A 22,840-nucleotide genomic window follows, 5' to 3' on the forward strand; every position below is an offset into this window, starting at 1 on the left:
AGAAACATAACAGAAATCTTTGTTTGGACTTTAAGTAAACATCCATTCATGCACAAACACAAAACGAGGATGAAACGCACACAACGGCCTTGAAACAGACGGTGCAACATACAATTACACAAACATTCCTCAAATAATAATAATTTAAAAAAAAAAAATCACAGCATATGTAAACATTAAATAACGAGACAAAAAATAACACAAAGACAAACTTGAAACTGTAAATTGCTAATAACTGGAACAAATATGGATAAAACTGAAATGCTTCCTTTTTGCCAAGAAATGTAATTTCCTCTTCACTCCTGTAGCAGAGAAATGGTCCCTTTGATCATTTCTACAAAGCATTTCAAATAAAGACGATTTGTGTACAGTGCAAGCTATTCTTCATCAATCCAACCTTCAACCTCTCCACTTCTTCTGGCTGCTAATTTGCATATATCTCCTCCAACTTTACATTAAGATGATTGTCATAATGGCTTCTTCTTATAGCCTTCAATATGCAGTAAAAGAGCACTAATAAATATAACAGTGCCACGCAAACACTGAAAGCTAGGGCTTCATCTAGACAGGCTAGACCTCTCTTCATAAGGATACGATCAAAACACTCTTTACATGGTAAATATGATCAGATCACTGCCTCCAGTGCAATAACACATTATTTCCTAAAACAGTATTAATCTACCCTTCGAGTCCACCATCTGCTCACATACTGAATATATAACAGATCACCCACACTTCAGAGCAAATAATTCACCTGAAGTTATGAGACTGATGTTTAATTTAACAACAACAATTAATAAACTTCACAGATAAAAAAGAATTGTTCATCCATCCGATGGTGAAAAACCCCAGAGAACTAACAGCAGACCATTCAATAACCCTCCTGTTCGTTTTGGCAAGGACGCAGATGTTCTGTGATGGTCTTTTCTGAGGTCCTGCCTCTAAATCATCCAGTGAGAGGACTAAACCTTTCTGAGGACAGTTTCAGCTGCTTTTGAAATGATATCAAACACTGTTTCTGTTTCTATTTCAATACAAACATTCCTCAAAGTAGGAAACAGCACTGGCGCTTGGTCTAATGCACTTCTGGAAGAGTCAGCTTGTAGTGTTGTGTTTTTGGGAGATCTATAGTGTAAAGCACTGTATTATAATTCACTTTCAGTCAATTAATTCAGCATCTAACATGCATGGCTTCACTGAAAGGCCCATTTTGGTTCTGCAATATAATATCATCGCTGAAATTTAAGACCCCCTTCAAACTAAAATAACAAAAAAACTAAATCAAGATTGCACAGACATGGCTTCAACAATCACCATATAGACACATATAGCTCTCGCTATTTGAGAATATATTAACTCTAAGAGAAACTTTTACAAAAAGCACAATAATCGACTGAAGCTTTCGTTCACAGCGACAGGGAACGAGGGAGCTGGAACAAAACATTAATCTTAAAGCAACAGTTCACCTAGAAAAGGAAATTCTGTCATCCTTTACAATCCCAGAAGACTTTGGTTCATCTTCAAACACAACTGGACATTATAAATAAAACCTGAAAGAGTTCTGTCCCTCCACCGAGAGTGCAGGAAACCCAAACTTAGAAGATCGAAAAGGTTTATCACAAAATGAATCCATAAGAATTGAGCTGATTGCTGGCACATGGCATATCAAATATGTATAAGCTGAATGTGTGTGTGTGAATAAAAGACTAAATTAAATCTGTTCATCCTCTAAAGCAGCAGACTTGCACACAACGGCTTGATTCATATGGGTTTGTTTTTCCTTTTTGGAAGTTTTTGTTGCCGGTTACCTTCTCAGGTTTTATGAAAAACATCTTAATTTGACCGAAGTCTTGTTAGAGTGAGTAAATGATGGAAAATGTTGAATATGTGTGAACCCTCTCTTCAGCTGTAAGAACAGGCCCGTGACGGAGTGATGTGAGCGGAGCGACCTGCGTCTGCATCTATCTCCAAGGCACCACCTTTCCTTTCAAAACTCCTCCCTGACGGGGCTCTCCTCCACACACCCTCCCACCTCCCCTCCTCCCCGTACATCCTCTCCCGCTCCTCCCGCCGCCGCCTCCTCCGCTGCTCCCTCGCAGCTCGAGGCAGGAGGAGCGGGAGCTTGCTGGCTCTCTCTCGGCGCAGGATCCCGCAGGCCTGCAGGCGTCTCAGCTGAGTCTGAGGCAGCTCCTTCAGCAAACGCTGGGCTAATCGCAGCACGACGGAGTTAGCGAGGTCCGTCAGAGTGCTGAGAGGCCGCCGCACGAACCGTCGCCCCAAAAGCATGCACCGCGCAAACAAGACGGAGCATCTGCTTTTGGCCTGATACGCCGCTCCGAGGCTCCTCAGAGGAACTGGGATTCTGGACTGGCGCCCGGCCCAGTTGCGTCCAGCTTTGGGGAACATGTCATAGAGGCTTCGCTCGGTCAGACCGCCGAGGAGCGACTGGCACACGGCGAACAATGGCTTCGGCAGACGGAACAGAACCCGCATCCAGAGCCGACTGAGTTTGCGTGGGGCGCTCTGGAGGAAGAGCCTGGCCGGACGCAGCACCAGAACCACCAGCAGATAGAGGGTGAGGAAGAGCGACGGCGAGCTGAGAAAAGACGCCCAGATCAAGGCCACCGGGACGTAACAGAGCCCCAAGCTCAAAGACAAGCCCAGACTGAAGAGCCCGGAGCCCCAGCAGGCCAGCGACAGGAACGTGGAGAACGTGAGCGAGCAGCAGGAGCGCAGGAACAGGTAAGAGAAGACGAGCGCCAGGAAGGCCAGCTCACCTGAGAGAAGCACGGAAGCGAGCGACGGCAGCGGAGGAGAGCGGCGCAGGGACAGCAGGAAGACGGAGAGGGAGAGGAGGGTGAGGATGGACGGACGCATGGCGGCGGAGAGCGATAGCGCGAGGCAGATCGCGTGAGAGAAGAGCGAGGCAAGCGACGGCTGCGAGGAAGAGACCGGCGGAGGAGCCTGCTCTTCCAGCGCTTCTGGGAAGTAGAACTCGTCCGCGTCACGCTCCAGAGGGTGGAGCTCAAAGGAAGGGGCGGGCATCAGCTCTGACGGATATCCGTCGGCCACGCCTCTGTCCTCTTCCTCACACTCTGATTCGCTGACGTCGTCCCAAGGATGGCCTTCTACTCGTCTGGGATCAAGTTTGTCCTCATCCTGCTGCGGATCATCTAACTGCTCTGCTACTGTTCTGCACCGGTCAGTAAAAGTCTCGTGTGGGTCATTTCCTTCTGATTCTACCACTGTCTCCTGAAGCTGCATCTCATCCCCGTCTATGTGTTCTCCATCTCTACTCAGCTGTTCCTCTGTCCCCCACCCCTTCTGTCTCAAGCTCCTCCCCCTCCCAGCTAGGCTCCTCCCCCTCCCAGCTAGGCCCCTCCCCCTCCCAGCTAGGCTCCTCCCCCTCCCCAGCACTCACTCTCAGACTCTTGGGCTGCTGGCGGACTTCGACGGCGTGTTTTTGCCGCAGCTCTTGCTCGCGCCGGTTGTTGTACTCCATCTGGTTGGTGAGCTCGGTCTGGTGCTGCGTCCGGATCAGATCGGCCCGTGTGTGCTGCACCAGACCCAGCTGCCTGAACTCCAGCTCCTGAGTCGACTCGTGATGCCGCAGCAGCATGGCACACTCCAGGTCCTTCAGAGTCTGTTTCTTGTTCAGGTCCTGCGGCGGGACAAACAGAGGTGTGTGGTTAGAAACCGTGGCCATGTATAAACGAGTATGTGTTAATTTGGAAAGTGTTGGCGGTGTGGAAGTCATTCAGGAACACACTCGCTGGCTGTTTGTGAACGGCAATAGAAGTCTGACGCGCTGCATGTTGTACAGCGAAGCATGGTAGTGTGTTCATTCAGAAGAGACAGGCTCATGAGCAGCGTATCTCTGCATGTGCTGAGAGTTCAAGGTGCATCTGAGAACCACAGTTATGCTTTTTCACACTCGCATAATTTTTAACAATACACAAAAATTTATTTTTTGTCATTTAATATTGTAATTTTACTACTGTAAAGTTCAGTAGTGAAGGATCATCAAATGCAAACCTTGTGTTTTGCTTCAAGATAGCAAACATACATTTGTGTTGTTTTAATTTATTTTATATTCATTCATTCTTCCGTTAAAATCATTTATTCAATTTAATCATACAATCATTTATAATAATGGTTTTAAAATCATTTTATGTACTCATTTCATTTAATTGATTTATTAATTATTTGTTAATTAAACCATTTATTCATTTATGAGAATTGTTTTGATTTGCTGTTAATTGGTTTTTTTTTTTATTATTTTTTGATTATAATGCAGACAGATGTTTTCTGACAGGATCTGGTGTCCGGGGCTGGATCTGATATTTCCGGCGTGGAGGCATGATCTAACAGTAGTTTATATTCCTATTAGGAAATATATTTTTTTATTTTACAATGCAATAATAATAAATAATAAAAAAAAAGCCCAATTTGGTTTACTAATAAGGGGCTGAAGCTCTTAATTTTGCTCTGACAGTGCATTTAACGAAAATATGGGGAAAATCCTGTGGGAAGCACTGCATGTGAGTGAATACGTCTGCAAACAGAGCGTCTGAAGAGGACTGAAGCTGACGGTCTCTTGGCTCTGTACCTCTCTGAGCAGGTCTTGCTCCAGGTTGTGGCGAGCGAGCAGCATCTTCCTCTTGTACTGGCGGCCCTGCAGCTCGTAGTACTGCCTCTGTCTGCGCAGTAAACCCGCCTCCTCCTCCGCCTGCAGCTGCTGCAGACACTCCTTCTGCTGCACCAGCCACTCCTGCTTCTCCCGCTTCGGGGTGGACTGGTTCTCGCTGAGCTCCTGCACACAGGAGAAAGCTTCATCAGCACGTGCGAGCGGCGCGGAGGCGATCTCTCTCCGCCGTACCTCTTTGAGCTGCTCCTTGCGCTGCCTGTACTGACGCTTCTGAGACTCCAGCAGGCCGCTGAGCTCCTTCTTCTGCTGGCCCAAGATGTGCTGCTGGAACTTCTTCTCTTCTGTGAGAGCGCTCTTACACTGAGACGAGAGAGGAGTGAGGAACACAACCTGATTTCTATCGGTCTATCTCGGCATCGCGGGTGGTCTGCTCACTCACCTCTTTCTCCAGGACGGCCTGGTGCTTCTTGCTGAGTTTGTCTGCTTCACTGCTGAAGCTGTTCCTCTGCGTCTCCAGCTCTTTGTCGAGCCTCAGCTGGTGTTCGTCCATCTCAGCCTTCAGCTTGTTCTCCAGAGCCATCAGCTGCTTCTGGTGCTGCCTCCGCATACGTTTGTATCTGGACATCTGCTCTCTCAGCGCCGAGCCCTGCTCGTGCTCCTGGATCTGACGGGTCACCAGCGAGGCCGTGCGGATGGTGGCGAAGTGGTCCCGTCCCCTGCGCCGGCGGCCCCCAGAGGGGCCCTGCTGCTGGGAGTCCACCTCCGGCTGGTACGGGTCATCGTAGAGGTTTTCATGGTTCTGTGGGGGACAAATGTGCATTCAGGCTCGGAATAATCAAGAACTTTTAATGTTTTTTGAAGATGCCTCTTATGCTCATCAAGGCCGCATTTATTTAACCAAAAACACAAACACAGTAATATTGTGAAATATTATTCTGATGTAAAACATCTGTTTTCTATGTGAATATGTGTTAAACTGTAATGTATTTCTGTGATGTGCAGCTGTATTTTCAGCATCATTACTCCAGTCTTCAGTTTCACATGATCTTCAGAAATCATTCTAATATGATGATCTGCTGCTCAAGAAACATTTCTGATTATTATCAATGTTGAGAACAGTTGTGCTGCACAATATTTTTGTGGAAACCGTGACACACTACCAAGTTTGGGAAAATTAAGACATTAAAAAAAAAAAAAAAAAACACACAACTATTAATAACTGATCATATTAGAATGATTTCTGAAGATCACGTGACACTGAAGACTGGAGTAATGATGTGGGAAATGTTTTGTATGTTTGAGACTTGGTGAGCATAAAAGACTGTTCAACAACATAAAAAAAAGGTGATTATTCCAAAGTGTGGTTTGAGGGCACTGAAGTGTTCCAGCACAGGGGCTCAGACGAAGCCGTACCAGTGGTTTGTGCAGCACGGAGCTGTTGGAGGTCACCGTATGCTCTCCCTCCTGCATCATGGCCATCTCTCCGCTGTCATCAGAGCCGTCCGCGAGGCTGTTCACTGAAGAGCTGTGGGAGCTGGCGCTGATGGACATGGACGGCAGCGAATGGGAGCTCTCCATGCTGTTCACCGTGCCCGTCCGCAGCAGGTACTGCTCCACATCCTAACACAGCAGAGCGCTTTAAACAACTGAGACGTCACATCTGCAACATCTCTGGATACGTGATTGCCGAATTTCACTAGATTTGTGATGAGAAGCATCTGCAGACCTACTGTCACAGAAACATTTCCCTGCAGTTCTCCTCCAGAACACAGGCTTGATGAAACTAAGACAAGTTTTATAATTTTACTACTGTAGTAACTTGAATACTTTTTTATTTTACAAAGCATTTATTGCAATAGTAATATATATATATATTTCCGTCTAAGAGATAATATTAAGAATCAATCTGGTCACTGATAAGGGGTTGGTGCTCTTTAAGTGCATCAGATTAAACTTTACTGTAAAAAACTACGGCACTACGGTTTATTTAACTGATATCTTATATTTGTTCTGTTGTTGGTTATTGGCATCTTTAGTCTAGCGTTTAATAACAAATATAAAATAATAAACAGGTTATAGTTGTCACAGCTGGTAAAAATAAAAAGCTGAAAGGAAAAGTTTAAGCGTGTGCATTATTAGGTATTAAAGAATTAGGGAAGAATTCTGAAAAATAAAATAAAGACCCTGAAAACCAGCTCTCCTTTTTTATATTTGACATCAAGACAGTCTGAAAGGTCTCCGCACCTCTTCCTCCTCGGTCCCCTCGGCGGCGGGGCCATTGTGTGTCTCCTGGAAGAGGATCTTCTTCATCTTCCGGTACTGCAGGTTATCCAGCTCCCTCACAGCGTCTTTAGTGCGTGCGATCAGATCCATCACCACCGTCACCGGACGCTCGCGGCTCAGGAAGTGATGCTGGAGAAACAGAGCCCAGAGGATCGTCTCTAAACTGCAGTGTCTGGACCGCATCATGTTTAGAAAGTCTTTAAAAACACGTTTACTTTAAGCAGCACATCAGAGGTAGGTCTGTCCTGGGCGATCTTCTGCAGACACGAGTCTACGAAATTACGGAAGTAATCCGACCTGAGAGGTCAGGAAACAAAATACGCAAATCAAAAGGCAGCCGTAATTAATTATAAACAAGTCTATAAAATTATTACATATACTGCTATTATAAAACACAATCCCTCATACCATGATATAATATCTTGATTGTATCACCACTCCTATTCCTTAATGTAATTACTTAGTAGTATTTACCAAACTGAGACACATTGAAAGGCTGCATTCGTACACAATACTAAATTATACACAAATGACAAATGCTTTTTTTTTAAGTATTTTCAACAGCATACAGAAAATGGTTTTAGGCTTTAAAGATGATTTTTCTGCAATCTCTCATCAGAACGCTTGAGGAATATGAATGGAAAGAAGCCTCTACCAGTGACTGGACTGCAGGACCGGGCTCTCGTTCTGGGCGATGTGGTATAAGGCACTCATAGCATTCATATTAAACAAGGGAGGCTTTCTCTCCGCTACAACAGAGGAAAAGGAAACAAGCAGGCGGTTAGCTGCAAGGCTTGCATTGTAAGAATAAGACTGTAAACAGTAATTTAATATTATTGTCTGCAAGCCATTAATGTGCTGCACAGACTCTGAAGAAAGGTACATTCCACACCAGAGATGCACTGTGTTCTCTTTTTTTAGGGTTGCGTATTGAAGCCGGTTCCATATTTCCAAGAACTAGGTATTCGATAAGACGCGTGCATTTCGATTCTCCACAACACATTTTAATGTGATTTAAAACGTTAAAAGAGAACAGCTCGGTCTCCGTGCATTTCACTGCAGAAAAGAACTGGCTTCTTTCATATTTCATCATAAACACAGCCGTTTTTGTCTTCCTTGAACGTAAACATAAGAGAGAAAGCGCTCATGTGCAGTACTTTTAGATCTGCGTGCCTTCAGCACTAAAGAGACAGCAGCCTAATAAACAGGTCACGGTGTATATTAATACTGTTCTTGTGTACTGTATACTATTTTATGCATGCTTCTGATAGAACCACTCGTTCCTGTAACCTTACCTACACCACGTCTGGTCTCTGAATTCATCTTCGGATGATCTAACTGAGAGTTTATATTATGTGTTGATACTAATGCAGCATATTAGTGTTCTTAGAATCTTTAGTAGTCTTTGCATCAGCATCCAGTCCAGTTACACATGCAGATGACCATCTTCTGACCCTCGAGAGGCTTCTGTGATTAATTCTGCTAGTTACTACTGGCAGCTGGTATAAATCATTGTAATTAATCATAATTAATTGTAATTATTTATACACATTTCTCTTTTGAGCTAATTTGCTACAGCAATGTTTTTAAACTTTTAATTACAGTTTCTGTACCTGAAATTTGGTTCAGTTGTATTTATTTACGCTACTGCTAATTGATTTGTTTGTTCCTATTTTATTACTGACTGTTTACTTCTCTTTAACATTTCAATATTTGACATTTATATTAGTCTAGTTGTTTTAGGGGTGTTATTTTTGTTAAAAGCATGGGCAAAAGTTCCTCTTCTGTAGGCTGCTGATTCTGGTGTTATTCAGCTGCAACAGAATCTTTGTAAAATGACAGAATAAATGTTTGACATCTAAATGTCTGACTTCAATTTTATATATATATATATATTTTTTCATCTTATTGGAATGGAAACTAGGAATCAGTAATTGAACCGATACCCAAGGCTACTCTGGACCGCAGAGACCACTCACCGAGCTCTATACAGGTGATGCCGAGTGACCACACGTCTACCTTCCCGTCATACTGGCCTTCATCCATGGCGAGGATGACCTCGGGAGCCATCCTGCAAACACAGCACAACTCACTCATACCTGCCCAGACCCATCTAACCTCCCAGTAAACCACTTCATTAAAGTGTTTTTGTACCAGTAAGGTGTCCCCACAAAGGAGTTGGCAGGAGCCATGATGGAGGCGGAACCGAAGTCTCCCAGCTTGACTTGGCCAGGCTCTGTCAGTAAGATGTTCCCTGCTTTCACATCCCTACAGAGGAAGAAACACAGCTAGTGTCTCGTTGTCACTCAGGGCCAGGTACTTTGACTGTTTCAGGCCTGTCACTGACAGCCCACTCCCAATACTTCCATATTAATAATCTGTGCACTGGTTAGTAAGGGACAACATTTGCCACCTAAAACTGATTTCCAGGGGCATTTGTGCCATTATGAGCAATGTTTTATAACCTGATTTCTGTTTATTGGTTAGTTACTGTTTAAATTGAACTGAGCTGCATGATGACATCACTGAATTCAATGATGAACTGCCTTTAACTGTCATTTTGTATTATTGACACTGTTTTCCTAATTAATGTTGTTCAGTTGCTTTGACGCAATCTTTTTTGTTTAAAGCGCTATATAAATAAAGGTGACTTGACTTGAGATCTTTTATTTCAAATTAAGAAATTAACAATGAGTAATTACAATAATAAGACACAGGCATATGAAATAAGCACCAACAGAATTCATTTTTACACTGCAGAAGTGGCACAGAAGCTGCATTTAAAGAAGTATTTGGATGTATTGCGACACTGCAACTGAAACTGCGTAACGCTTTGAGATACAATATTGTTGTAAAACGATTAAAAAAAAAAAAATTAAATATGAAACTAAACGCCTTCACCAGTGAGTCACTGAATAATAATTAATAATTAACTCTCCTTATCACCGTATGCTGCATGTTCTTCTGTGTCACAAGGATGCGCTGTTTCTACGTGTATTTAGCTTTGATTTTAAATAAAACAGCGCATCCTTCTGGTGTGGAGGACACAGAAGAGCACACACCATATTCAGTGATATGGAGAGACACAGAGGAGACTGTTAACAAGGGAATTGTTGAATAAAGTCTGTATTTTTGTTTGCTTCACTTACAAAAAGTGTTCCCGTCGCTTCATATAACACAGATTACACGTCTGATGGCAGATGGAGTATTCTGATGATGCTTTCATATCTTTTCTGGATCTTGACACTGTTATTTCTTTGTCAGTCTATGGGACAGTCTCAGGCCTCCCGGTTTTCATCCAAAATATCTTAAATTGTGTTCCGAAGACGAACGAAGCTTTTACGGGTTTGGAACGACATGGGGGTAAGTGATTAATGACAACATTTTCATTTTGGGGTGGAGTATCCCTTTAACATCACTGATTCATTCATTAAGACAGAGTCACTCAGTAACAAATCACATCTGTGTTTTAGGGTGCTTTCACACCTGCCTCATTTAGTTCGGTTGAATCGTACCAGAGTTCGTTTCCCCCTTTGGTGTGGTTCTTTTGGGCAGGTGTGAAAGCAGCAATCGCACTCGGATGCGCACCAAAGGCGGACCAAACAAGACCTGAGACCTGCTTGAAGAGGTGGTCTCGGTACGCTTTCAAACGAACTCTGGAGCGGTACGTTTGTGGTGAGAACGTGATCCGACCTCGAACAGACCCAACTGCAAAAAGTACTGATCATTTTTGGACTAAACCAGCTGCCGTAGTCAGCTGCGCTGTGCATTATGGGATGAGGAAGTGTTTGTTGACAGTTTTTTTTGTGTGTGTTTGTTGACAGTTTGCGCTTTAGCGTGGAAGCTCGCCTCCGCTTGAAGTTACGAGCGATGCCCGCTCGCCGTTTGCAGTGCATTAGAACGTTGTTTTCAAGCCGCATCCGCGCTTCATTATAGAAATGTATTGTTTGCATATTGTGGTGTATACAAACAATGTAATAGATTATGGCCAGGGACAAAACCAGCCCGCGCAGTCATCTCTCCATAGTTGTGTTGTCTCCGTGTTGTTTGCTGGCTTTTCCTCTTATGTTACGTAAATTCTGACCAATCGAAAAGCAGTTTAGGAAATACGTCATGGCCAATGAGTGATGTGGATGTTGTCATGTGACTGCATTTTGGTTCGTTTCAACTGGTTCGGACCAAAGCAATCAGGTGTGGTGTGAAAAGGAACCAAAAAAGCTGAAAAATGCTACAATGTATAATTGTTTGCCCTTGGATCGGACCAAATGAACCGAACTAGAGATGTGAAAGCACCCTTATTGCGACTGTCTGGAACTGTTTAGTTTGCTAATGTGAGTAAAAATAGACAATAGTGTGTGTAAAATGTAAATCGCACTGTTGACGTCTAGTTTTTAAGAACCGGTATATAAAGTCAATATCACATTTAGAATCCTGCTGATATTCGGGAAAAAACAATGTTTGTGTGATACATCTCTTGCTTCTTAATGTCAGCTTCCACACAGTTAAAATATTACTGAACACAATATGTATCTCACACACCTATTTTGCACCATGCTTTTGTTAAAACCAAGAATGGAGCGTCTCTGTACCTGTGAATCATGTTGTGCGAGTGGAGGTACACCAAGCCCTGCAATGCACCATGGGTAATTGCTGCAATCTCCACTTCCTGTAATGGTTTCTTGTGCACTGAGGGAAAGAGGAAGAAAACAACAGGATCCTGTTTTTTGATTTTGCATCATTTTACACTTCTGCATCCGACGAACGGCTCTGAACATCCACGTGCTTCCAGAATCAATTCACTCACCTTCCAGCAGATCGGAGGCCGAGCCCAAACAGTACTCCATCACCAGCTGCAGGAAAACCAGCACAATGAGTGACAGACACAGAAGAGAGGACGGTGGAGAGAAAGAAAGAAAGTGACGAGTGGTGCGTTTGGGGCCGCTATTGTAGTAGATGGAAGCAGTGTTAGCGGGTCAGTACCTTCTCTCCCCCGAGTGAGGCTTGTGAAGAGCCTCCCACACACACACACACACACACACACACACACACACACACACACAGGAGCACTCACCCATGCTGTGTGTTCACGCAGGTAGCAGCCTCTGTACTCCACCGTGTTGGGGTGCCGCAGCTTTTGAAGGAACTTCACCTCTTTGACGATATCCTGCCATTTCTGCAGCAGGAACGAGAGAACAATGGAACAATCAAGGGACAGTTCTTGCCCCTTCTGCGCCCCTTCGGTTCAAACACGGCATTTCTGGTCTATGCCAGTGTGGGAAACACAAGCAAAAGTCTGCTCCTTTCAGATGTGTTGTGGTGAGACTGCAAATGAGGCGTGAGCTGTGGCACAGTGAAGGGAGTCGTTTCCAGCGTTTAAATGGCACAACCATCTATTTTAGCCGGAGAGACGCTGAGTGATTTGCATAATTTGAATACAATGCTGGGGCTCACAAACAACAGAACTTGATCAACACAAGAAACGGTACTCTATGACCGCATATGAACTGAGCTGCTTTCCTGTCTCAAGCCTACATAGGCAGCATCCTAACTATAACCTCGGGTCGGCGTGATCATCCCTTCATCTTTACTACGAGTTAACGCAAAATATACATTAATGACCATCTCATGTAATCGCTCTGTCAGTGTTTCAATTGCAGAAAGACGCAACATGACTGACTATTGATCTCAATAGAGCTCGATGTTAGCATGTAGCCAAGTTAACAATGCAACCCTTTTTATTTTATAAATATTTAGTAAATCTATTATCAGACTGAACTATTTTGCTGATATTTCTTGTTTTTGGCCAAATTATGTTGCCCTACAAACAAGCACAACAAACCAGTTGTTCTTTTTGAATTCGTTTTTTAATTGCATTTTAAAATTTAACCAGAAAAATTGCAATTGCAGTTTCCCCCAAACTGTGCAGCTCTACTTTCCAGTGTGCTTGTGTTCACTCAAACAGTGTATACTTTGAGAGGCGAACTGCATCCAAACCAAACGTCCTTGGTGTCAGAAGTCTGTCTATGATACCTAAAAAAGGCTTTCCAGGTAGGCAGCTCAATAGGTTTTGGAACGGAGCCATCATCTTCTTCCATAAAGCCACCTGCATGATGTTCAAGTTTTCTTGCAGTCTGATTCTATCAGAGTCACACTGCTTTGTTTAACTAAAGGTGTAGGAACACTGTGTTGTTTGTTTGTTCACCTCATTAGACTGCTTGCCGCTGTAGGACATCTTCTTGATGGCCACCACCTCATTGGTGCGGATGTCATGGGCCTGTAAGAAGCGTGCAGACACACGTGAGGCACAGACAGTCGCTTCATCTCTGCTCAATGAGCTGTGCTGCACTTCTGAACGTCTAAAGGCCACTCACAAAGTAGACGGCTCCGAAGCTGCCATGGCCGATCTCCCGCAGGTCTGTGAAGAGTTTCTCAGGATCCTCCTTGTAAAAGAGTTCTGCCACCTCTGGGTCCTTGAGACTCCCAGCCCGGACAATCGTCGGCATGGCCAGCGTCTTCACACACACACACACACGACAGGGAGTTTGCACATTAACATCTGAGGAAATAGGAATGGAGTGAACACAATATGTGACAATATTTTTTTTTTTTTTTATAAAGCACAATAAAACAACGATGTTTGACCATTGTGCTGAACAATATAATTTAAAAAGAATCAAAATACATAAAAACGAATAATAATTAGACATAATAAACTCCTGTTGGCTCATACACTAAAAGCCTTTTTAAAGAGGTAGGCTTTAAGCCTTGTTTTAAAAAGAGATTCTGTTGCAATTGTTCTAATAGAGATTGGAAGACTATTTCACAATTTAGGGCCGGCTATGGCAAAAACCCGGTCGCCTTTTCTCTTCAGCCTAGATCTAGGGACCAATAAGAGTTTTTGATTCAGTGACCTTAGACATCTAGCTGGACTGTGTAATTCAACAGATCAGAAAGGTACGAAGGTGCCAGACCATTTAAAACCTTAAAAACAAAAAGTAAAATTTTAAACTCTATTTTAAAATGGACTGGCAGCCAGTGAAAAGAGAGTAGGATGGGAGTAATATGTTGGTATTTGCAAGTGCCAGTCAAAAGTCTGGCAGCTGCATTTTGCACCACTTGTAGGCGTTTTATACATGATTGGTTAATACCAATATACATTGAATTGCAGTAGTCTAGTCGAGAAGAGATAAAAGCATGTATAGATAAAAAACCCTTCACCTTAGCAAGGAGTCTGAGCTGAAAAAAACTTGATTTAACTACTGCATTTACTTGCTTATCAAAAGTCAAAGCAGAATCGAACACAACACCCAAATTTTTTACAGAGGGCTTGACATATGCAGCCAGATCACCCAGCATTTGCTGTACGTTGCCAGATACAGCTAAAGAACCGAACACAATTGCCTCAGTCTTACTCCCATTGAGATTCAAAAAATTAAGAGACATCCAGGCCTTAATATCAGACACAGGCAAGCAATTAAAGCACTCAAACTCTGGTTGTCATTTTGCTTAAAAAGGCACATAAATTTGCGTGTCATCAGCATAACAATAAAACGACACTTTGTGCTTATTAAAAATGGAACCCAACGGGAGCATATACAATGAAAATAAAATTGGAGTTAGGATAGAACCTTGAGGAACTCCACAAGTCAACACTGATTTAGAGGATGATTTGTCATCCACACAAACTGAGAAAGTTCTATTATTCAATTAAGATTTGAACCATTCCAGGACAGAACCGCTAATACCCACACAGTGTTCAAGACGGGAAATAAGAATACTGTGGTCTACAGTGTCAAATGCTGCACTTAGGTCCAAAAGCAAAAGTACTACAGAGTTACCAGCATCAACTGATAGCAAGATATCCTTTAATACTCTTAAAAGGGCAGACTCAGTACTGTGATGTTTCCTAAAACCAGACTGAAAAGTTTAAAACAAACTATTTGAATCTAAATAACTTAGCAATTGATTAAAAACAACTTTCTCCAAAATTTTAGAAATAAAAGGTAGATTAGAAATGGGCCTACAATTTGATAACACAGTCACATCCAAATTGTGTTTTTTTAAGAGTGGTTTGATTGTTGCACATTTGAAATATTCAAGGACAGTCCCTTCAGAGATACTCGCATTTATTATAGAAAGGATACACGGTCCAACAGCATCCAAAATCTTAATAAATAAGTGTGTTGGAATAATATCAGTAGAAGACATAGTGGGTTTTAATTGCTTACTAAGTTCTCGAAGAGAATCTATAGAGATTGGTTCAAATTCACTAAAAGATGAACTACAGGCTAGAGGGACTGAGGGGTCATAATCTGCAGGAATAAACTGTCTGATAACGCTAATTTTATTTTTGAAAAATCTAAGAAAGCTTTCACAAGCTATAGCAGGTTCATCAAAGTGAAAATCAACAGATGAATTTATAACAGAATTTATAGTGGAAAAAAGAATCCTGGGTCTATGGCAATTTCTTGATATAATGTCTGAAAAATATTTAGATTTAGCTGCTTTCACAGCTTTTTGATAGTTGGTCAAAGTAGTACGTAGGATTTCAATATGTGACCCTGGACCACAAAACCAGTCATAAGGGTAAATTCTTTTTAAAATTTAGTTGTATACATAATCTGAAAGCTGAATAAATCATCTCTCCATTGATGTATGGTTTGTTAGGAGGACAATATTTGGCCGAGATCTGTCAATACGGAATCTGAGGGAGCAAAAAAAATCTAAATATTGAGAAAATCATCTTTAAAGTTGTTCAAATGAAGTTCTTAGCAATGCATATTACTAATCAAAAATTAAGTTTTGATATATTTACGGTAGGAGATTTACTAAATATCTTCATGGAACATGATCTTATCTTAATATCCTAATGATTTTTGTCATAAAAGAGAAATGTATAATTTTGACCCATACAATGTATTGTTGTCTATTGCTAGAAATATACCTGTGCTACTGATGACTGCTTCTGTGCTGCAGGGACACAGATATACATACAGCATGAATCCACAAATCTAGGAGACAGCCTAACACTTCCTGTGAGCTGATAAAAAAGGCCAGTCCTACATTTCTTCAACAAATCATTAACAATTAATTCCAACAACCAATAATAGAAACATCCATCCATTTCAAAAGTGGGCAAATATGGAGCAGAACGGGCATCCGATCAAAATTAAGCACAGCTAGAAACCCGTAAGAATGCTCTGTATTTCACATACACAGACTTTATCCAATTCCTGTAACTAGTAGGGCTGAGCTGACCATCAATCATTCAATTTTACTCAATCTTCATATTGTTGAACTGATATCAGTTCTTAAATCCAGAAATCAGTCTTTCAGTCTACAGTTCTGTTGATGCATGCAACAAATCCCACTAAACTGCATCAAGCGATAAACAGTATGTCAAATAACGACACATTTACCAGAAAAACCATTAAATGCCCAAAACTCAAATGTTAAATGTCTGCATGCAGTGATAATTATTCAATGTGTTATTTTATTAAAAAAAAAATGCAAAAAATCCTGCAATGTTTTAAATCTGAAAGCGCACCGTGTATAAAGTTATTGTCTCTCAAAAGAAAGAGTCGACTCTGAATCATTGAAACGAGTCGTTTTTCAACCGAATCCCAAGCCGTTTCATGCTGACTCAACATGAAGCACAGTGCCCGCACACTTCTTGTTCTTTGTTGGTCTGAATGAAAACGCAAATTCATTCTTTGCCACTAGGTGCCCCTTTTGGAGCATAACCCTGTACACAAAGCAGCACTGCGCTCACAAACACTGCTTTATCAGGCGTTACAGGCATGATGCAATTGGACCAATTACTGCAGATTAGCGTCACGCAAAGGAGGGGTTTGGAAAAATTCATCTTTGAGCGAATCGTTTGGGAGTCGTTGAGCAAGTAAGGTAAAAATTAATGCATACTGTAAGACAAGAAAACTGTTTTTTGACCTTGCATGCATGACAACCTGTTGTTGTTTGTTTTGGGGACTGACAAAACCAAAATATGAACCATTCATTAACCATAATGGGGCACTTTAACATTAATTTATATTTAATTTGGTGATTGCTTTGTGTACCACTAGTGCTACTTGCACCACACTTTGAGAACCACTAATCTGAGGTGTGCACCAACGGAAGAAATCAACAGCACTGTTATTCTAGAAGTGCTGATCAACAACAGCTCCAGGAGGTCTCAGGGAAGGCCTGTCTCGAGTTGGTTAAACACATCTAGTTCCAGCGTCCTGAAGTCAGTGGGGGTTTTGAATGGGATTTTGGTGAAAAGCCTGAAATAAAGTCAGTGGTGAACAAGATGTCTTACTTTTTGAGCATGTAAATGTATTCTACGACATAAAATACATCAGTAAGACCCCCTAGGGCAGTCAAATTGGCTGAAACACTAAATTAATAAATAGGGTTATAGGTTAAAATAAAATAAAAAGGGTTAGCCTAACCCTACATCTATCACTTACACAGCCTCACTGTTTATAAAAGTGCTCTTGTAAACTATTCAAACTGACATGATCAGATAAAATGTCTCTGAAATAAAGACTGAAAGAGTTGTTGGAAGTTTAAAGGCAGGGCAGGTGATGTGGTTCAGAAACATTTTTGTTTATGTTGGTTGAAAATCTCTTTGAAAATCACTAAGTGAATTATATGTATTTACATTGTCTGTGGCAGGCTGTTCATCCAATCAGATTGCTGCTCTGCTGTGTGTGGTCATGTGTTCTGGAGGGGGCGTGGCTTCAGAGAGTGATTTGCAGTGAGGGTGGGATCTTATGCTTTCAATGCTAGCTTGCTATTGCTAGCCTCTCCAAAACCTTTAACGGTGGCGATGTTGAAGTCATGTGACCGTGGTGTAGTTCTTTAACAATCTACATTTAGCTTACCACTTCTGCTGATTATATTTGTGAAGATCATCATGATGAACAACACATTTGAGAAATATAAACCTCTGTTGGTCACAGAGTTTATTTTTGGTCCAAAAGCCAGTGCAAAACCCTACTGGTGTTCTGTCGAGGGAATGGGGGTGTTACGAACTGAGCATGAGAGCTGCAGGACAGTGACCACACACACACATGTACAAGCAGAAGAAATAGACTGTTTTCTGAAAGCACAAATCAAAGTTGTTCATCACAGAGCTGAAGACATGCTGATGTGCAAGAACAAATATGCAGTTCAAGTTAAACTACACAACATTTTCAAGCATTTAACTGGGTTTATGCATCTAGTTACACAGCTCAGAAGAAGGTCTGGTCTCAGCGAAGGTCAGATATATGCAGAACACTCTACAGGGTTCACGAACAGTCAAGCGGCTCTATATAAAGCAGAAGCAACAGAGTGCATTATATAAGAACCACTGAAACAGAGCGAGGATCTGAACCAGACACAACTGAAATGATTGCATGAGAGTAATTGTGCTTGACGCTGGACCAGACACCTGACTCAGAATTCAGATTCACACCTTCCCATGATGCTCCGAGTCATATTCATGTTAAGATCACGCCTGTGCACAGACGGTGAACACTCACCTGGAGAGAGGAAGTCTGAGGACAGACAGTGTGTCGCAGGAAAAGGAACTATGACTTTCACAGTCTTGTGTGACTTCAGGGTTAACCCTATAAAGTTTACACTCATATCTGATAAGGCCTCTAAATTATCAAAATGATCAAAAACTGTTGTACAGAGTCTACCACACGCCTTCCGTCCGAGAGTCAGTTCACACTGTCAAAGGCTGTTTAGCACGACTGAAAAAACATCAGGTCTCGGTTCAAGTCTCTTTTTGCTGTCAAATCATTAGATTTCTAAAGTAAATGTAACATCTTGATAATATAAATAAGAAAGTTAAGTATTTACTGGACAGAAGCAACTGAGGTTTACTTGATTATCCATTACATTTAGTCATTCAGCAGACAATACAACCAATCAAAATCAACAAAAGAGCGATGATACACAAGTGCTGTAACAAGATCAGTTAGCGTAACAGCACACGGAGCAACGGGTTTTTAAATAATATAATAAAGAAAACCATTAGAACAGAAAAATAACAGGGCAAGCTAGTGTTAGAGGTCTTTTTTGCTTTTGCAAATGAAAAGAAAACAGATACGTTTTTTTTTTTTTAAAGATAACAAGCAGTAAATGAATAGAGTGCAAGTCTAAAAGGGACAAGTGTTAAGTTTTTAAAGAATAGAGTTAGAATAGAGAGTGCTAGAGTTAGAGGGTCAAATAAAGATGGAAGAGATGTGTTTTCAGCAGATTCTTGAAGATGGTAAGGACTCCGCTGCTGGATTGAGCGGAGCAGGTCCTTCCATCAGGAGAAACATTTAATGTGAAAGTCTGTGAAAGTGACTTAGTGCTTCTTTGTGATGAACAATCAAGCGATGTTCACTTGCAGAACACAAGCTTCTAGAGACACATAACCCTGAAGTGATGAGTTTAGGTGAAGCGGTGCAGAGCCAGCGGTGTTTCTGTAGGCACACATCAATGCCTTGAGGATTGTTTTATCCATAAATAATGTTTTTGAAAAATCACATTCAAATATGATCATCAGGCTTTTGAGGAGTGTTTATTTCGTTATCTCTCAATCATCATTGTATTGCACTGCACTATGTTTGATCAATTAAATATGTGTCTGTGTAGCTCATAAGAGCTGAATAAATAATCTCTCCATTGATGTATGGTTTGTTAGGAGGACAATATTTGTCTGAGATAACTATTTGAAAATCTGGAATCTGAGGGAGCAAAAAAATCTAAATATTGAGAAAATCATCTTTAAAGTTGTTCACATGAAGTTCTTAGTGATGAATATTACTAATCTGTGCTATTTATGACTGTTTTCTGCTCCAGGGTCTCGTATCCTCTTACTGTAACATATGATTATTATACTGATGAATAACAATACGCACTTTCAGAAGACATCTCAATCATTTACAAGATTTTCAGAATGTCATTCTAGAAATATCAGTATCTGCAGCAAAATGCATATTGAGTCTCATGCTCCGTGTCCTCACTGTATGATACTATACTGAGTGATATTATACTGTTAGATATTATACTGTATGATATTATACTGATCGATACTATACTGTTCGATACTATACTGTTTGATACTATACTGTATGATACTATACTGTTCGATACTATACTGTATGATATTATACTGTTTGATATTATACTGTATGATATAATACTGATCGATACTATACTGTTCGATACTATACTGTTTGATACTATACTGTTTGATACTATACTGTATGATACTATACTGTTAGATACTATACTGTATGATACTATACTGTTTGATATTATACTGTATGATACTATACTGTTTGATACTATACTGTATGATATTATACTGTTTGATACTATACTGTATGATACTATACTGTATGATATTATACTGTTTGATACTATACTGTTCGATACTATACTGTATGATATTATACTGTTTTGATACTATACTGTATGATATTATACTGTATGATAATATACTGTTCGATACTATACTGTATGATACTATACTGTTCGATACTATACTGTATGATATTATACTGTATGATATTATACTGTATGATATAATACTGTTCGATACTATACTGTTTGATACTATACTGTTCGATACTATACTGTTTTTATACTGTACTGTGTGACATTATACTGTTTGATATTATACTGTATGATATAATACTGATCGATATTATACTGTATGATACTATACTGTTCGATACTATACTGTATGATACTATACTGTTCTATACTATACTGTATGATATTATACTGTTTTGATACTATACTGTATGATATTATACTGTATGATACTATACTGTATGATATTATACTGTATGATACTATACTGTATGATATTATACTGTTTGATACTATACTGTTTGATACTATACTGTATGATATTATACTGTATGATATTATACTGTATGATACTATACTGTTAGATACTATACTGTTTGATACTATACTGTATGATATTATACTGTATGATACTATACTGTTTGATACTATACTGTTTGATATTATACTGTTCGATATTATACTGTTCGATACTATACTGTTCGATACTATACTGTATGATATTATACTGTATGATACTATACTGTTAGATACTATACTGTATGATACTATACTGTTAGATACTATACTGTATGATACTATACTGTGTGACACTATACTGTATGATATTATACTGTTTAATACTATACTGTATGATATTATACTGTTTGATACTATACTGTTTGATACTATACTGTATGATACTATACTGTATGATACTATACTGTTCGATACTATACTGTATGATACTATACTGTTCGATATTATACTGTATGATATAATACTGATCGATACTATACTGTTCGATACTATACTGTTTGATACTATACTGTTTGATACTATACTGTATGATACTATAATGTTCGATACTATACTGTATGATACTATACTGTGTGATATTATACTGTTTGATATTATACTGTATGATATTATACTGTATGATATTATACTGTTTGATACTATACTGTATGATACTATACTGTATGATATTATACTGTTTGATACTATACTTATGATATTATACTGTATGATACTATACTGTATGATATTACTGTTTGATACTATACTGTATGATATTATACTGTATGATACTATACTGTTAGATACTATACTGTTTGATACTATACTGTTCGATACTATACTGTATGATATTATACTGTTTGATACTATACTGTATGATATTATACTGTTTGATACTATACTGTTTGATACTATACTGTATGATACTATACTGTATGATACTATACTGTATGATACTGTACTGTGTGACACTATACTGTATGATATTATACTGTATGATATAATACTGATCGATATTATACTGTATGATATTATACTGTATGAGCCACAAAACCTGAAGTATCAAATATTATACAAAACAATCTTCAGGATTTCTGTTTGTATTTTGTATGAAGGTCCAATAAACTGTTTTGTCAGGCCTGACAGGGTTTAATAGTACTTGATTCGATGGCTGATGAAGATGTAGAGATGGGTATATGTGTGTCACAGGTTATAATAAGACTAATAATCGGTCTTACCGTGGTGCACTGCGGCGAGCAGCGGCTGCTGAGAAGAAGCGCGCCTCTTCACACACACGACCGACTCAAACCGCGAGCCATACACTTCTAACACCTCGATCTCCGGTGTTCATGTGTGTGTGTGTGAGTGTGTGTGTGATTCCGCCGCGATCCGTTAACGGACTCGATCAGCTGACTGTCAGCGAGCTCTTTAAACCACAGGCCGGTTTTCCGCTTCCGCCGCGAGTGTGGCCTTCACTCCTGCTCATGCCGTCGGTGTCACGCGCGCAGTTCGTCTCTTTCTGTCATCGACAGCTCCAGCCCTGCTTTTCTTTTCCTCTTTCATTCGCTTCTTCTTCAGGACTTCATGATGGCGGAGCGGGGCGGGAGCCGACCGGAAACCGGAAGTGCGGGTGAAGCACAAATTAAGGGTTTCTAGTCTTCTGTAAATACGCATTTCATTACAGCGCAGACTCGACCTGTGCTCTTCTGCAGAGCCTGTCTTTAGAAGATAGTGCATATTCAGAAATTAAATGTATATAGGACAGCATTTATATGTTTATATAAACACTATTAATTGTCGTTCACACGAACATTTGAAAATAATTAATAGTGAGGTTCAGTATGTATTTATACATAACCCTAAAGCTGAATAAATAATCTCTCCATTGATGTGTGGTTTGTTAGGATAGTACAATATTTGTCTGAGATACAACTATTTGAAAATCTGGAATCTGAGGGAGCAAAATAAAATCTAAATATTGAGGAAATCATCTTTAAAGTTGATCAAATGAAGTTCTTAGCAATGCATATTACTAATCAAAAATTAAGT

General features: G+C 40.4%; 1 protein-coding gene and 1 pseudogene across 1 annotated transcript; both read right to left on the reverse strand.

The window, feature by feature from the left end:
* LOC109063501 overlaps nucleotides 1–22,410 on the reverse strand; it is a 29,937-nt pseudogene extending 7,527 nt beyond the window's left edge.
* On the reverse strand, nucleotides 19,935–22,277 carry LOC122139311 (dynein heavy chain). The gene is given in 12 exon segments (XM_042736038.1): nucleotides 19,935–20,142; nucleotides 20,179–20,217; nucleotides 20,254–20,403; nucleotides 20,435–20,548; nucleotides 20,586–20,735; nucleotides 20,767–20,865; nucleotides 20,902–20,925; nucleotides 21,007–21,240; nucleotides 21,322–21,375; nucleotides 21,412–21,495; nucleotides 21,544–21,752; nucleotides 22,206–22,277. Coding segments are annotated over 12 exon segments (1,437 nt in total).
* Nucleotides 22,411–22,840: the final 430 nt, after the last annotated feature.

Source organism: Cyprinus carpio, chromosome B12 (genome assembly GCF_018340385.1).
Source record: "Cyprinus carpio isolate SPL01 chromosome B12, ASM1834038v1, whole genome shotgun sequence".
NCBI classification, from domain to species: domain Eukaryota; kingdom Metazoa; phylum Chordata; class Actinopteri; order Cypriniformes; family Cyprinidae; genus Cyprinus; species Cyprinus carpio.